Raw genomic sequence first — 17,207 nt, forward strand, 5'->3', positions numbered from 1 at the left:
AAACTGGCAAGAACTCATAAAGTTCAGAACTTCTCAGAAAGTCTGTTTTTGGGACCTGCTTGATGAAGCTTTTGCACATAGCGTTCATGAAAGAGCATCAACGTAGAAACAACTGAAGCCCCTCAGTGAGAGGGTGATGCATCTAACAGTGAGCAGTGACAATAACTAGAGATTTCATTCAAAGTATAATTTTAGGAGAGGAGAAAGGTTCTAAATCATAGGTTTGGGATGGTCAATGGTTCCATTTAAATTATATGTCTGAATGTGTAGCAGAAAAGAGTGCTTATGAGTATGCATGTAAAGACACATATAGAAATGGCACAGAGAGGGAGAGGATGGAAACAGGGTGAGTACACAAGGGTTTTCTCATTCCCCACTATATATCAATGAAGCTAAAGGGGCGAGGAGAGTGAATCAAAATAAGTGTGATAAAATTCCAAGCCAATATGGGTTCATAGGTATTTGTATTGTTCTGTTTGAAACACTCCATTATAAACATTTTACTTTGAAAAGTATAGAAGGCAGGTATGGTAGTTCAATGCCTTAACTCCTAGTACTCAGAGGCTGAGACAGGCATACTTCTGACTTAGAGTTCCAGGGCAGCCTGGGCTTCAGAGTGACACTCTTCCTTGAAAAATTAAAAAAAAATTGAGGGCTAGGGATGTAGCTTAGTTGGTAGAATGCTTGCTTAGCAGGAAGCCTTGTGTTGGATACCCAGCATTTCAGGTCCAAGAAGTTGATGTGACACATGCCTGTAACCCCAGCTTTCAAAGGGTAAACACAGGAAATCAGAAGTTCAAGATCAACCTATACAGTGAGTCGAAGGTCAGTTTGTAGTATGAGACACTGACACGATAAAATAATTAAACCGAAACAAAGCACCAGAAGGCCAGGACCTGGAGGCTGGCTGAGACTCCAGACTGAACCCTGTCAACACAGCTGGGTGATGGGGCATCTATCCGGGCCAGTCGGGTTCCACAGCCCGGAAGGGAAGCAAAGGCCATGATGACAAGTCCGTTCTCTCTTTAACCGCACAGGGATGGATAAGACCCCGGAATCGAGGAACCTTACGAGAAGAAATAACGACAGAGATTTCCAGATCTCTTAAGCACAGGCACACGGTGCCCACGCCCCTCAGTTAACGCCGGAACCGCGGAAGTAATGCACGCCCTGCGGCTGTTTTCTGCCTAGCTGTGCTAGCAGCCTGCGCATGCGCAACTGGCAGCGCAAGCTCTTTCCTCTGTCAGCAGCCCCGCCCCTTCCGGAGGCTCGCCGTACGCCTGCGCCCTGTGTCGCGCGCTTTGTTGGGAGAACGAGGGGGCGAGGTCTTGCGAAGCCGGTCCGCTAAGGCGCGACGGGCGGGGCTGAGGATGGAGGTGACTGCGTTCGCGGCGACGGTTGGGGCTGCGCGCGAGGCGGCGGCAGAGTAGGCGGTGGAGCGACAGGTATGGCGTGGCGGCCCCTCGGTACTCCCTAGGCGCCGGAGCCATGGGCGCTCTGAGCAGCCGGGTCCTGCGGCCCGCGGGGCGCACAGAGCAGCCCGAACCCACGCCCGGTGCTGGGGGCTCGGCCCGCAGGTCAGACGCGGGCGAAGATGCGGCCCACGGCTTCTGTTACTGTCCGGGCGGCCGCAAGCGCAAGCGCAGCAGCGGCACTTTCTGCTACTGTCACCCCGAGTCAGAGACAGACGAAGACGAGGACGAGGGCGACGAGCAGCAGAGGCTGCTGAACACGCCGCGCAGGTACGGAGCGTCCCGCACCTGGGGGGCCTGACACCGGTGCCCTTGGCGGGAGAGTGCGGGGTTGCCGCACGGGGAGGGTCGGTGCGGGAGGTGAGCGCGCGCGGAGTAGAAGGGAGCTGGGCGTTTGCAGGCAGACCTGGGTCGGTGAGGAAGCTGGCGCGTGCCGGGCAGACCTGGGGTCAGTGCGGGGGCTGGGCATTAGCAGACAGACCCGGGTTAATGCAGGAGCTAGCGCTGCTGGGTGGACCTGGATCAGTGCGGGAACTGAAAAGTCCAGGGTTCTGCACATTAAACAGAAGCTTCGTGAGTGTCAGAGTCTCAACCTGAGCCTAAAAGGACTAGCCAGAGCTTCCGCGCCCCTTCCGTAGCAGGCATTTGCTTTCTGAGTAGGGTAGCCACGGGAAAACTTAGTGTGCATCACTAGATTTAAATCAGTAAAGAAAGGAGCATAAGTAGTGCCAGAGATGGACATCTCTCTGTGTTGTCGCTAGATGGACCAGTGATGAAGATTGACAGTTACATACATTCACTCAATTAAGAGCAAGTCTGCTTGTTGAGGTGGGCTGCGATCTGTGTAGGTTGCATAAGTGTTTTGAGGGAAGAGTTGAAGAAAATCATTGCTTGTGATCTAGATGTGGCGTGTACCAGAATATACTTTCATGTAAAGAATCTGCTTGCTCATTTTTCTCTTTTTAAGATCATTGTTAGAGGGGTTGGGGATTTAGCTCAGCGGTAGAGCACTTGCCTAGCAAGCGCAAGGCCCTGGGTTCGGTCCCCAGGTCCGAAAAAAAAGAAAAAAGAAAAAAAAAAAAAAGATCATTGTTAGATTCACACAGATGTAGTTTTTCAATGAATTTTTTAAAAAGGATCTGCTCAATATTTTGCTACAGGGACATTGCATTTTTGTTGATAAAAAAAGTGTAGGTGCTAGATGTAGAGCTCAGTGGAAGAACTAACATGTAAATATCTTAGGTTAAAAACTAGATTAATATAACCTTTGATTAGGGTCTTATGTGTAATTATATTCCAAGATGGATGTTCTAATGTGCTCCAATTCCGAATTCCTATTTATATTCTGCACTTAATATACTCATTTTGATACATAAAGTGGAAATATTACTGCAACCTCAAAGAGTTCCACAGAATGTATTATAATTAGCAAGGTATTATAATCCCGTAATATCTACACTGGTGGCTGAGACAAGAGAATCAAGTTGGAGGTCAGCCTGGGCCACAAAGTGAGTTAAAGGCCATCCTGAGCTATCTACAGAGACCCTGGAGAGAAGAGGAAGGAGGGGCTGGGAGTATTGAGACTATCATAACCTGAGAGTGAACACAAGTGTGTTGGCTACCCTTCCCCTTTTTACAATATTTATTTTTATTTATGAGTATGTCTGTATGTGGGTTTGTGTACATTTCTGCAGTGTCCAGAAGAGTCCTGGAGCTGGAGTTACATGGGTGTTGTGAACTCCCTAATATGGGTGTTGGGAAATGTATTTGGGTCCTTTGTAAGAGTAGTATGTGCTCTTTACCACTGAGACGCCTCTCTAGGCCCATAGTGCCTGTCTTTTGTGCCTTCAGTATTAGAACTCTTCGATGAACAGGCCCTATGTCATAAGGCAAGCATCCTTCTTCAGCCTTAGTGGCTTAGCCACTCCCACTTTCTTTTGGTAATTGATGTATCTTTTCAATATCCTTTCCAACCTATATCCTATATCCCACCAACCAACCATCCCTCAGACTTCCCCTCCCATATCCCAGGGCCTTTTCCAAGTTCTACAGAAGCAGTTTACCACTAAGCTGTGTCTTTTCACTTTTGTAGAGGCCAGAGATCAACAGTGGGTCTTTCTATATTTCTCTCCACCTTACCTTTTTAAAACTGGAGGGTTCTGATTGGCTAATCTAGCCAGCCAGCAAGGTCCAAGTATCTGCCTCCTGTTTCTGCCCCTTCACCTGCCCCAATAGGATTACAGATACTAGCAACCCCACCTGGCTTTTTTTGGGTGTTTGTTTGTTCTTGCATTTAACTTTCTACTTAAAAAGCACTTTGACAATAATCTGCCTAGCTTTTGTGTTTTTATGTTTAAGGTAAGTATATATACAGCATATAGTTGTCTTGCTTTTCTTTAATCCAACAAGACAGTCTGTGCCTTTTGATTAGTATGTAGACCATGAATATTTAATATAATTTTTTAAATATATGGCAGGGAACATTTAAAAAAGAAAAACAATTATTTGAGCAAGAAAATTTTAACATAAATCATACTAACAAAGAACTGTCAAAGACAAAATATAATGATAAGAGACCTTTAAAAAAACAAAAATGTACAGGAATAGATCAGGCATTGTGGCACATGGCTATAATCCCAGCACTCAGGAGGCTGGGACAGGAGACTCACAGGTTCAAGGACAGCCTAGGTTATGTGCTTCCAATTGAACTGTTTCTGTTTGTATTGTTTCTGTCCTATATAACTGTTTACATAAATATCAACTTTTTTTTTTTTTTTTTTTTTTTTTTTGGTTCTTTTTTTTGGAGCTGGGGACCGAACCCAGGGCCTTGCGCTTCCCTAGGTAAGCGCTCTACCGCTGAGCTAAATCCCCAGCCCCTCGACATTTATTTATGTTTGAGAGAGGCCTCTGCTACAGTTCATGTGCAGCAATCACAGACAGCCTGAGGGAGTTTTCTCCTTGCACCATGTGGGTTTTAGGGTTTGAACTTAAGTCTTCAGGTTTGGTGGATGAGGCCTTCACCTGCGAGCCATCTCACCTACACCACCCCCTTCATTGTCTCACTGTGTATCTCTGGATGGCCTGGAACTCCCAAAGATATTTCTGCCTCTTATCTTCCTCCCTAGTACTGGACTTGAAGTCAGTGCCCCCCTTTTAAAAGCTTCTTATTGTCCTAGAGTTTCTAGCTTCCTTTTTATTTTTTTATTTTTTTATTTTTGCTTCCATTGATAAAATAATATCCTTTCATCATATCTTGAACTTTTCTCAATTACCCTAGCATAGAACCTGCTTCGAACCCTAGACCACCTACATAGTCCTGCCCTCTTACTCCAGTCTAGGCCTCCTACTTCTAAGGATTATTACTGGGACTTTGACCCCATCTCTGAGTAGACTCTGGTTTTCAATAACTTCTCTCCTTTTCTTTCTTGGAGAACTGCATCATCAATTATTTTCTCATGAAAGGGTGGAAAAGGGTGATATAAATGTAGTCTCAGTTTATTCTTCCTCTAACTGATTATGGTACTTTATATGACTTTCCATATCTTTAAACATCTATTCTTTTTTATAGTTTTTATTTTTTAATTTAAAATATAATTACATCATTTCCCCCTTTTAACCTTTCCCCTGTATCCATCTATCCCTGCTGTCTATCAGATTCAAGGCCCAGTGACATTTCCCTCTTCCAGGTTAGTATGTAGTTGGTGTCATCCACTTCAGTTCTTGTTTAGGTGGCTACGGTGGTGAGACTTTATCTTTGTAGCTTCCCTGATGTTTCTAGGAAGTGAAAATCTCTCAGCAAACTTTCTATTCTTCTAGCTCTTACAATCTTTCTGCTCCCTCTTCCTCTTGTGTCCACATTGAGCCTTAGGTGCAGAACTTGTCAATAATCATCTACTCTTTATTAAAAGTATTGTATTTTTATTTGATGTGTGTGCATGTGTGTACACAATTGATTCTCCTATTCCACCATGAATGTTCCAGGCACCAAACTTGGGCCCTTAGTGTTGGCAACAGGAACCTTTACCTACCGAGCCTTTAATGATACTGGTCCATTGTCCTCTGGCCTAAGCATGATTGAAGGCTTTGGTCCTGGTCTAATTCTGTTTTCTTTTTGAGTGACCATATTTTTTTTCCTCTGAAGTTTTGAAAGTTTTTTCTTTTGTATTTTAATGGGAGTCTTTTGACAGCTTGGTAATTAGTGAATCCTGACAATCCAGAGACTCAAATGCTTGTTTTTAAATAGCTCTTTTTTGTTCTGAGTAATCCTTTGCTACTGTGCCCCATTATCATTCTATAAGCACAGTCATTTGAGAGTTCCAAGCATATGAATATATATTTTAAAAAACTCTGATTTCCCTGGGTTCTAAGTTTCCCTTTGTACTCTTGTTCACTCGTATCCTTAGCTTCTGTGTTTAATAGTATTTCTAGTTAGTTTCAGCTGTCAGCTTGACAGCCCAGTGCCATTAGTGAGGGAATCTGAATTGGGATACTGCCTTTATCAAATTGGCAGAAAGCACGTGGGGCATTTTCTTGATTGCTAATTGATATTGAAAAGCTATTCTTAGGGGTTGGGGATTTAGCTCAGCGGTAGAGCGCTAGCGAGCGCAAGGCCCTGGGTTCGGTCCCCAGCTCCGAAAAAAAAAAAAAGAAAAAAAGAAAAGAAAAGCTATTCTTAGTTGTCAGCTATGTCTGGAATGAACTAAAGTCTGGGGCTGGGTATGTGTTTGCACCTGTGAGGGAGTAAGTCATTCGAAGTGGGAAGACCCACTTTTAATCTGGATCTTTTGAGACAAGAAGAAGATCCACCCTTAATCCAGACCTTTTGAGGTGGGAAGATATACCTTTAATCTGGGCCATGTTTTCTGGGCAGCCTCTTGGATTGAACAACTACTGGATTCATAGACCTTCTGTTGGTAGACAGCCATTGTTGAACTGGCTGGACCATAACCTGTTCACTTTTCTAATGCATTTCCTGTGTGTGTGTGTGTGTGTGTGTGTGTGTGTGTGTGTGTGTGTGTGTTTGGAATTAGTGATTTATTAGTCAGGATTCTCTAGAACATCCGTGGGTGTGTGTGCCTTTGCTGTATGTTCTGGAGAACCCTGAGTAGAAAAACAGATTCCGGACACAAGGTGAAACAGTAACTCCTCTTGCCTTGTTTCATGACAAGGTCTCATTTAGCCCAGACTGGCCTCCAATTTGCTGTTTAGCTAAGGCTAACCTTGAACTCTTGATCTTCCTTCCTGTTTTAGGAGCAGTGAGGTTATGGGTATGCACCACTATAACCACTTTCTTTTGCTGCAGAAAAACACCAGGACAAACAGTTTAGGGATATAGTGGGTTCATTTTAGCTCGAAGTTCCAATATACAGTCCGTCATTGCAGAGAAGTCAAAATAGAGGAACCCCAGCTAGCACATTGTATGCAGCCAAGAGCAGAGAGCAGTGAGTTAACACATGCAGACTCTGCTGGCTTCCTCCATGCTTACACAGCTTAGAAACCTTTTTTAGGGAATGGTACTACACATAATGGGTGGATCTTCCCATGTTAATTAACATAATCAAGATAACCCACAGACAAACCCACAGGCCAACCCAATTCAGACAATAAATCTCTCCTTGAAATTTTATCATCAGGTGAATCTAGATTGTGTCAAGTTAGCAATTAAAACTACCACATTCTGCAATTATTTTCTTTCTGGAAAGAGATTTTTAAAAGGTTTTGCTGTTGTTGTTTTTGCTATTGTTGTTGTTGTTGTTGTTGTTGTGTGTATGGGTGTGTGGAGTTATAGACTTGTGAATAGCCATTTAGACACTGGGAATCAAATCAAAGTTTTCTGGAAGAGAATCCAGTATTCTTAACCACTCATCTATCTGTCCAGCACCAGAGATTTTAAATGTTTAAACTACTAGAAAAGCTATCAGAAGTCATCAGAAAATTTAAGATAGGTTAGCTCGGACTGACGAGACTGCTCAATAGTAAAAAGCCCTTGCTCCACTATCATGAGGAATGGAGGTCAGGTCTGAGTCCAGCACTCATGTAACCTAACAGATGTGCTGTGCATGCCTGACATGGCATCTCTGGGGAGAGGCATGGAGGAAGACAGAGACTGGAGGATCTTGGGGGCTTTCTGGTTTCTACCTTATCAGAAGATATAAGCTCCAGACTTAGGGAGAGAACCTGACTTAGAGGAACAGGTGGCGCCAGCTGTGGGGATGCACGTCTTTAATCCCAGCATGTGGGAGGCAGAGGCAGGCGGATCTCTGTGAATTCGAGGCCAGCCTGATCTACAAAGCGAGTTTCAGGACAGCCAGGGCTACACAGAGAAACCCTGTCTCAAGCAAACAGATACACAGAAGAGTAGATGGGGAGTGATAAAGGGTGACATCCACTGCCTCCTGTGACCTCTACATGCACAAAGTGTGCACCTACACATGTGTGCACATATTTACAGACACATAAGTAAATACATCTTTTGAAAATTTGTCTTTTTAAAGTAGATCAGCTCCTGCTGACCACCATGACCATACTCTTACTTACCAGATCATCTTGAGCAGAGATTGCAAACTCTTTTTTCTTAGGTAGGGCTTCATGTAGTCCAAGCTGGCCGTGAAACTGCTATTGAGCAAGATATGGCCTTGAACTCCTGATTGTCCTTTCCATACCTCCCCAGTGCTGGAAGTTCAGACCTATTCCACTGTGCCTGATGTATACGGTGGTAAGGGGTGAGCCCAGGGATCTTGTGTGTGCTGGGCAAGCACTGAGTTAGGTCCTCGACCCCGTGGGTGCCAAGCTTTTCAGTTCCTGTACTAAAATAAGTCACATGTAGAAATCACTTGCAGATGTAATAGATGATGCTCTGGGTGTTGCAGGGCATCCATAGTTCATGGTTCTGCCCCACCTCTAATATACATATCCTTAGCATAGTTTTAAAAAGCTTTGATCTAGGGTTGCAAACCATTTGTGTAGTGGGGAAAACCAGTGAATTTAAAATTAGTTTTAATTAGTTTAGTTTGAAGCTGAAATAAGCTTGAATCTAAGTTTTGTTTTCTGATGTTGAGGGTTGAACCAGAGCCTTATGTGTTCAAGGCAGGCACTCCTCCAACTGGATTACAGTTGAGTGGCAGTTTGCTGCAGCAACAGTGACTTTCCTCTAGTAAGTGTGATTGCCAGCCTGTCTTTGTTTATTGAGCAAATAACTTAAATTGGCTTAGAACCAACAACTTATATAGGGTGCATATAGATGTCTGCCTCATCCGTCAGCTAGTAAGAGCACCTAGTGTAACCTCTCTTGACATCCCTCTCCCATATCTTCTCATTCACACAGTAGGGAAGTTGGACCTCACAGAAAAAGGACAAAAATGAGACTTACTGGTGTATGAGAAACCGGTGAAATGTTGCATGCTTTAATATGCTGGCATTGGACAGGGCCTGGTGACGCTAGTCTAGTGCTGAGCTGTTTGCTTATGTAACTTGGTGTTTTTCTTAACAGGAAAAAATTAAAGAGCACATCGAAATACATCTACCAAACGCTGTTTTTGAATGGTGAAAACAGTGACATTAAGATCTGTGCTCTAGGTGAAGAGTGGAGCTTACACAAAATCTACTTATGTCAAGTGAGTATTTCCCTGATGTCTTAGGTTGGAGAAGGAAGCCTGGGCACTCTGGAGTATGTTCTGTGGTTTGTTTGGATTTCGTGGTGAGCTCTCCCCTCATAGAGTATCTGCTGGGAAGAAAGATGGTGGGCACTGGGAATGAAAGCTGACTTCTGCCTTCACAACAGATTTTAAATCCTTGGTCATCTACCCATTACTGCTTCTTGTCAAAAGCTCGTGTTAGTGCCTTTTTGCAGGAGAGTGGAAGAATTGGAGGAAAATTCGTACTGTTTAGGTTAAGGTTATTACATTTCTCTTATAACTATTTGAATACATTTCCCTCAAATGTTGCTTTGTAGAAAGTGAGTGGGGAGTTGATGTTACTCCTGTTCCTAGACAATCCAGTGGAGTTACAGAGGAGACCTGCAGATGCTGTAGCTGTCATTTAGCTGATGTGTCCATTTGACTTTTCCCCGTTGCTACTTTACCCTTCAAAATGGCTCAGAATTTTCAAAATAGAACACAATGTGACTCTAAGAGCTCCGACTTTTTTCTTTTTAAAACATTTACATTTATTATTATTACTTATTTTATGTGTGTGTCTGCACATGCTTGCCATGGTGGTGTGTCAGAGGATAACTGGAGGGAGTTGATTCTCTTTCCCTGTGGATCGTGGGAAGTCAGTTGTGAGTTGTGGCAGCAAGCGCATGTACCCCCCTCACACACACCCCACCCCCACTCCCGAGCCACCTCTCCTAGCTTCGGATACCTCATTCCACTCAAGTTTCATTTATTCACTGTGCTAGACCTCATGGCTCTTACCTATGGAGTTAGTGCTTCCCTCATTGTCAGAGAATAATGGGAGCAAAGACAATCGAGCTAAATTGTTCCAGAGATGTTTAAAAAGTATTTTTCCTTTCACACTTAATTAGATTTTTTGACTTATTTTTATTTTCACTATTTAAAATTGATGTGTTTATATGTAAATCTGTGTGTGGGTTTATTCAATTGAGAACAGTGCCTGTGGAGGGCGTCAGATCTCCCGAGGCTGGATTTTGAGGTAGTTGTGAGTTGCCTGGGTCAATGCAGGGAACCGACTCCAGTCCTCAAAAAGGGCAGCAAGTTCTTGTAACTGCCGAACCATCTCTCCAGCCCCTCCTCCCACATTTTAATCAAAACTTTTAAAAGTTTATCTTTGAACAAATTTATTCGAAGAATTTAGTCCTAAAAAAGATGAAATCCTTTAAAAAAAAATCCCAAAGATTATGTAATCCAAGGTGTACATCAGAATACCAACACCAACTATAGCTGTCTTTTGAACCCCTAAAAGAAAAAGCACAACCTCTTACTAACTTAAGAAGAAATGTCTTCTGTGAAACCTGGTTGATTATTATCAAAGTCTCACAATCCATGACAGTACCTTCAGACAGAACCATTGTCTGCATCCTAGCTGTGGGCCATGAACAGCTGACCCCCTGTATCTGCAGTTCCACAACTTGAGATGTAACAACTCTGTGTTACAAATATTTGAAAAAAAAGAGAGTTGTATCTGTTCTGACCATGTAGGGCTTTTGTCATCTGCTCAGCCAGAATGTGGCAGTTACACAGCATCTACGTGGTAGGCACTACCAGTGACCTACAGGAGACTGGAGTGTGTGAGCCCATGCACAGTCAGAGCAGAGCTGAGGTCCTTGAGCATCTGACTTAGTGTTGACTGAAGTAAAAACTTAAGGGTTCTTTGTAAAGTCAGTTGTGTTATGGTGTTGCTTGGGGGGAAACATGTAAAAAAGTATTTTCCTGAAACAAACACAAGTAAAAGAATGTTTTACTAAAACCAGACACAGGTAAAAGGCTAAGGCACTCGTGAAGGAATGTTTTGATGAAGTAAACACAGGCAACAAGATGTCTCACTAAAGCAAGCATGTAAAAGGCTTCATGATAAAAGATTCTTTGCTAATGACACACATGTATTGCCTTCATACGTTGTTGAGCTGCATTTGTTGGTACTCCATGGAGAGAAAATATACCAAAAAACTGTGGTGGTGTACGGCAGCTTTTTGACGCGTCGGTGGAGCAGGCTGATTGGCAGAGTGATGTCAGCTGAGACAGGTGCACGTGGAGGTTTGCTCAGACTCAGATGCCGAGGCAAGACCTATGGAGGGCATGCGATGTTTGGAGGGAGTATGAAGACGCAGTCCATGAGGCCTATGGAGGGCATGCGATGTTTGGAGGGAGTATGAAGACACAGTAGACGAGACCTATGGAGGGCATGCAATGTTTGGAGGGAGTATGAAGACGCAGTCCATGAGGCCTATGGAGGGCATGCGATGTTTGAAGGGAGTATGAAGACGCAGTCGATGGCGCGGTGCCGGCTGGTGGATCCAGCTCTGCAGCTGCTCTGGTCTTGGTGTTCAGTGATCCTCAGTTTGTTGAGAGAGGCACAGCTGAGAGCCTCTCCTGCTGTCCCTGGTGGTCCAGATTCCTCCAGCCGACTCGTGCCAATTTGCTGAGACCTGGCTGTCTCTGTTAGGTTGTGTCACTGCTGCTGCTAGCCCGACGCTACTGAGCCAGACTACTGGTGTATCCATGAAGTGTTTGGGTTGGATTGAGATGCTGCTGCTGACTGTGAACTGAACTGCTAATTTTCAGACAATGTGGATGAGATTTGCTACAAAGCACCTTTCTAAACAGGTGCACTTCCCCTGTAACCTTTCTTTCCCACTACCTCTGGTGGGTGATGGGAAAGAAAGAAGGTTAAAGCATTTAAAAACCGTCATTAAAAGTAAAATTTAAGCTAACAGTTGACTGTATCTTGGAGCCATAGAGCAAACAGATGAGCATAAATACTGAGGGCTGTTATCCTATTTTAATTATATGTTTGTGATATGAAATGAAACTTTTAATTAGCTAATACGTGATGCGTCCTAAAGTACTGCAGTGCTGATTCAAGGAATGACTCTGGCAGGGAGCAAGAGATTTCTATCGTGCTGGGATTCAGAATCCTTTGTGGGCACATACAGTTAAACTGTGGGTCTCAGATTTCTTTGGAGTACCCCTTTTAGGTTCAGTATGAGAGTTCTCTGGGCCCTTCCTTGCTACTGAGGCCACAGGAAAGAGTCGGTGGCTTGAGGAGGGCTTGACCGTGACTCTCCTGAGTACAGAAGCAGTCCATGTGCATGCTGTCGTGCTTGTGTACCTCAGGGACTGCTCTGCCTGCTGAGAGGCTGCCCAGCTTCATAGTGATGTGGAGTCTGGATTCTGAGAGTAGTGGAAGACCCTGCTTTAGTTTTGCAATAATATCTATCACATTGAACACTTAGTTCACTCTACCTCATAATGGCCTTATTTAACTTCTTGTTGTACAGGTTTTGAAGGTCTTTTTCTCTTGAAATGATATGTTAGATTTGTTTTGATAAAGTAGATGCTTGGAGTTAAAAATAGGAAAAAAGACAAAGTGCTGGCTAATCATTGACTTTTTTTTTCCAGTCTGGCTACTTTTCTAGTATGTTCAGTGGTTCTTGGAAAGAATCCAGCATGAATATTATTGAACTGGAGATTCCTGACCAGAACATTGATATAGAAGGTATGACCTCCATAATTACTACTTATAAAAATCGTAAAAGCATAACCTTATTGTTCTTTTGATAAAAAATAAATATTCTAGCCTTATAGGCCAGGGGAAAGGTTGTGTGATATACTAGAAGGTGAGTATTTCATATTAATTTTTTCCTTAGTTTATCTGTTGTGTCTCCTGTCTCCATTTAGTCCTCGGAGTTCAGTCAGTCTGCTCCTGTGTCTTTGTGAGTGTGTCAGCCTGGGATATGAAGGAGGTGGGAGAGCACAGAAAGCATGACTGCTTTTTATAAAGGCTGCAGTGAGGGCCCCAGACACAGCCAAATGCTAAGAGTGCTTTCCTGCCCTGTTTAAGGCTTGCTCTCTAACACCACAAAATAAAAGTAGACGAGGAAAGGGTAAGGGACAGCTCAGTAAGCCTCCGTGCAGACAGACTCTCCTCTCCCGTTCCTCCCTATTCCTGCTGCTCATCTCCTTTGACGTGCCAAGTGGAGAAACCCAAGGCTTGCTCCAGAGGCAAAGAAGCTTGAGGTGTTTACAAAGCAAACTGAAGAATATCAATTAGAGTGGCATTGGAGGAGGAAAGGTCTTAGATGTGAGGACCGGGGTGTGAGCGGGCACAGAGGTGGTCAGAAGTTAAACACACACCTTAGTGGCGTGGGGACACAGGTCTGTTATTCTGGCCCTGAGGAGGCTGAGACAAGAGGATGCTGTGAATTGGAGACCTGCCTGATCTACATAGTGAGAGCCTTACCCACTCCTAAAGAACTATCATCATAGAGTGATGGGCTATGCACCTATACTTAGAGTCGATGTACTCAGCAGTTCTGACGCAGCTGTGTTCCAGGATGCCTTAATTCTAACCCCTGACTCTGTCAAGATTAGACAGAGAAAATGTGGCTGGAGTTGGCAGAATCCTTTCCAGCAAGCACTGTTATGTATCAATACCATCAGTAACCATGGCTGCCATGTTAGTTCCTGATGCTTCTCCAGGGGCAGACTAATGTCCTTGCTTCTGCAGGCAGCATTTCACTCTGTGTGCACTTTTGCTTTCAGCACTGCAGGTTGCATTTGGATCACTGTATCGAGATGACGTCTTAATAAAGCCCAGCAGGGTTGTCGCCATTTTGGCAGCAGCTTGCATGCTGCAGTTGGTAAGTATGCCACCACTCAGCAGTGTCGTGGTGCCTGGGGCATCCGTGCACACCTCCAAAACAGAAGTGACATTCCGCTTCTGGGACCTTTAAACAAAATGTATAGACGTGCCATTTGTTAGAAATTGTTGAAAATGCTTGACCAAAAGCTGTTGTTTAGATTGAGAGGCTTTGAACCCTGTGCTGACACTTGGGAGTGTTCGCTTGCCCGCACACATTCCTCCGCAGAGTTCTGTCCATTGGTGGCATCACTGCTAAGTAGATGGTATATGATCACAGTTCATTGAAAAAGAAATCGTTGGTTATTTTAAGCTTCCTAATTATGATGTCATCCCATGTAAACGATGTGCATCCTTCAGTAACTGTATGCTGAGCACATTGTGCCATATGTAAGACTTGGCATAAGAGCCAAAGAGGACGAAGATGTAGTCCCTAAGCGTGGATGATCTGTGCGTGCCTCCAGGGAGCTCACAGTGGACGGAGATAAGTAAAACCAAAGGTGCAGACAGGTACCCAGTGCTAAGAGTACAGCATCAATCCCATGTGGGGCCCTAATAAACTTGGGAAGACAGGAAGGGCCAGTTCAACCCCGCGTCCTCACTCTATTATCAGATGGAGTTTGAAGTATGCTTACCTTGAACTGTGTGAAAAGGTGCAAAATAGCATTTCTGACCAGGAACAGGATAGAAGACAGAGAAGTGAGGGAGACTAAGTTTATACTATTAATGTAAATTGAATTGGAGGACTGGCAAGGTGACTGAGCCTATAAAGGTGCTGGCCATCAAGACTGACAATTTGAGTTTCATCCTCAGGACACACACAGTCAGAGGAGAGAACTGACTCCTCCAGGTTGTCCTTTGGTCAATACAAGCATGCTATGATGTTGTACAACATAAACAAATAAACATTTAAAAAATCCAGGTGTGGTAGTGCATGTTTTAATACCAGCAGCACTCAGGAAGCAGAAGCAGGCAAATCTCTAAGGTCAAGATCAGCCTGGTGACGTACAGGCCAGCCAGAGTTACATGGTAAAATCCTATCTCAAGAAACAAAACAAAAGTAAAAAAGGTTACAAAGAAAGAGGCCAAAATCAGCAAATGAAGGCTTCTCTGTACATTATAAAGTTTAACTTTACCTGTGAGCACCTTCAGAAGATTTTAATCAGGGAAAGACAGTCTCTAATTTAGGGGGCTGAGGGGTGCAGCTCTGTTGTGGAATGCTCACCTGCATGTGCAGGGCTGTGGGTTTGATTCACACCAGAACAGTGGAAGACTGTTTCACGTACAACAGTGAAGAAAAGAAGTCTGTTAGAGGTACAAGTGCACTGCGGCTGTCCAGACGCCACCTAGATGAAGGTAGCAGGAATAACCACAGAGAGGCAGATGGGGTCACAGCCGGGGCAGTGAGGGTGAGGTGTAGGAAGAGAAGGGTCTAGAAGTGAGGTAGGTTTATAAACCACCAAGTCAGTACTATGGCTTAGTTGACGCTCATGTGGTCTGATGTGCTGATCTGTCTAAATCTAAGGTGCTAGTTATAGCTTGTTGATTATCCTGGCTGAGTTATGTTTTCAAATATTTTTATCTTTATAATACTTACTTTGCATACCTTTATTTTCTAACTTTGGTCCTTTTGGTTTTGTTCTAAACCTGCATTCTGCCTTATTTTTATAACTTACTAATTCTAATTTAATAATATAGTTGCATGATAATTTCAGAAACTTGAGTGAAAAAGTGACAGTGTTCTTTCTGTAGATAGAAGCTGGTTTATTTGAAACCTATATTCATATTTTAGATTAAATTTTTTAAAACTTTTTATTGGTTCTTTGTGAATTTCACATCATGTACCTAATCCCACTCATCTCCCTGTTCCCCGGTACCTACCTTAAACCCTTGCAGCCTTCCCCACAAACGAAAAAAATCTCATTGTGGAAGCCACAGTATGCCACAGTGTGACCCATGGTACACCCTTTTGTCCACACAGCTTTACTTGCAGATGTTCTTTTCAGTGAGTCAGTGGTCTGCTGTCTGCCTCAGTGCCTCTTGTCTTCTGCTACACTCTCAATACTGGATCCTCATTGAGACTCCTCTTGGATATCCTATGTCATGGAGATCTGTTGTCCCACATCCACACTGCTCTGGCTAGCCCATCCAACACTGCAGCAAGGGCCAGAGCCAGCTCTCATGCTCTCAGGTCCTACTCACCCATGCAATCAGGGCCAACTCTACCATCCCTCCCAGAGGAGGTGCAGGGCCCGCTGTCCCAAAAACGAGGGACAAGGCCAGTTCTCCCGTCCTTCTACTCTCATGACCCTGGGGCCAGCTCTCTTGCCTGCCAAGAGGGGAGGGGAGAAGGGCATTAGATTAAAATTTTAATGTTATTTAAAACTCATACCTGTTCAGAGGCATATGTGGGGTACTTGTGGTGCTTTAACCCTTACTGAGCACTGTTCATGCATCCATAGTATTCCTTTGCCTCATCACTTGATCAGATGACTGTGTAAAGAATTCTTAGTCCAGTAAGAACAGGAAAGACAAGTGCTGTTGAAGAAATTGGTAAAAGTCCAGAGTGGAAAACAGAATATGAGACTCGCAGCATCTCCCCTTGGTGCCTCCCCTGCCCAGTTCACTCTCAGCTCCAGATGGTCCGTGGGCTACTTGCTGGATTCTTTTCTCAACATTTTTATTGAACCCAGAAAAAAAACTTAGACTAGCTGCAGTTAATGAGCCAGCCTGCCTGCCTGCCTGCCTGCCTGCCTGCCTGCCTGCCTGCCTGCCTGCCTGCCTGCCTTCCTTCCTTCCTTCCTTCCTTCCTTCCTTCCTTCCTTCCTTCCTTCCTTCCTTGCTACTTTGATTTGGTTTTGCATCTTAGTATTTGAAAGCATGACATAAGAGAGCTGACTCCCCAGGCGAATGGCCTTTCCGGTGCTTGTTTATGTTTACAGGATGGTTTGATACAGCAGTGTGGTGAGACCATGAAGGAGACCATCTCTGTGAGAACTGTGTGTGGCTATTACACATCGGCAGGGACCTATGGACTAGACTCTGTAAAGAAAAAGTGAGCCACCTTTCCTCTTTCTCTCCTAGCCCACTTCCGGGGGTTGGTTTGTTTTGGAGTCTTAGGAGAGTGTAATAAAGAATTAGTTAGGGGAAGAATCGAGTTTAGACTTCGTTACTTAAAAGCCTTGCTCTTCTTCTGGACAAGCATTAACTTGCTCAGAGTTGCCCTTGTTAGCATACGGTGGGCCTGAAACATGCCTATACTACTGGCCACTGCTGACAGAGTGGGCACCACAGACTCTTGTCCAGAGCTGCGGAACTCATTTTCAGAGAGTATGGAAGGTGACATCCTAAAAATATTTAACACAGACATGAAGTTTTCTTAATGAGAAATGAAACTAACGTTAGGGAATTTCCTGT

The 17,207-nt window shown here is 44.1% G+C and overlaps 1 protein-coding gene across 1 annotated transcript in view; it reads left to right on the forward strand.

Moving 5' to 3' along the window:
• The first annotated feature begins 1,276 nt into the window (after positions 1–1,276).
• Gmcl1 (germ cell-less 1, spermatogenesis associated) overlaps positions 1,277–17,207 on the forward strand; it is a 39,683-nt gene continuing 23,752 nt past the window's right edge. Inside the window, exons 1-5 of the mRNA XM_032906159.1 lie at positions 1,277–1,742; positions 8,962–9,085; positions 12,551–12,647; positions 13,694–13,791; positions 16,733–16,845. Of these exons, the coding sequence (XP_032762050.1) occupies positions 1,489–1,742; positions 8,962–9,085; positions 12,551–12,647; positions 13,694–13,791; positions 16,733–16,845 (686 nt within the window). The 5' untranslated portion in view covers positions 1,277–1,488. The remainder of the gene's footprint in view (positions 1,743–8,961; positions 9,086–12,550; positions 12,648–13,693; positions 13,792–16,732; positions 16,846–17,207) is intronic.

Source organism: Rattus rattus, chromosome 6, assembly GCF_011064425.1.
Source record: "Rattus rattus isolate New Zealand chromosome 6, Rrattus_CSIRO_v1, whole genome shotgun sequence".
Lineage (NCBI taxonomy): Eukaryota > Metazoa > Chordata > Mammalia > Rodentia > Muridae > Rattus > Rattus rattus.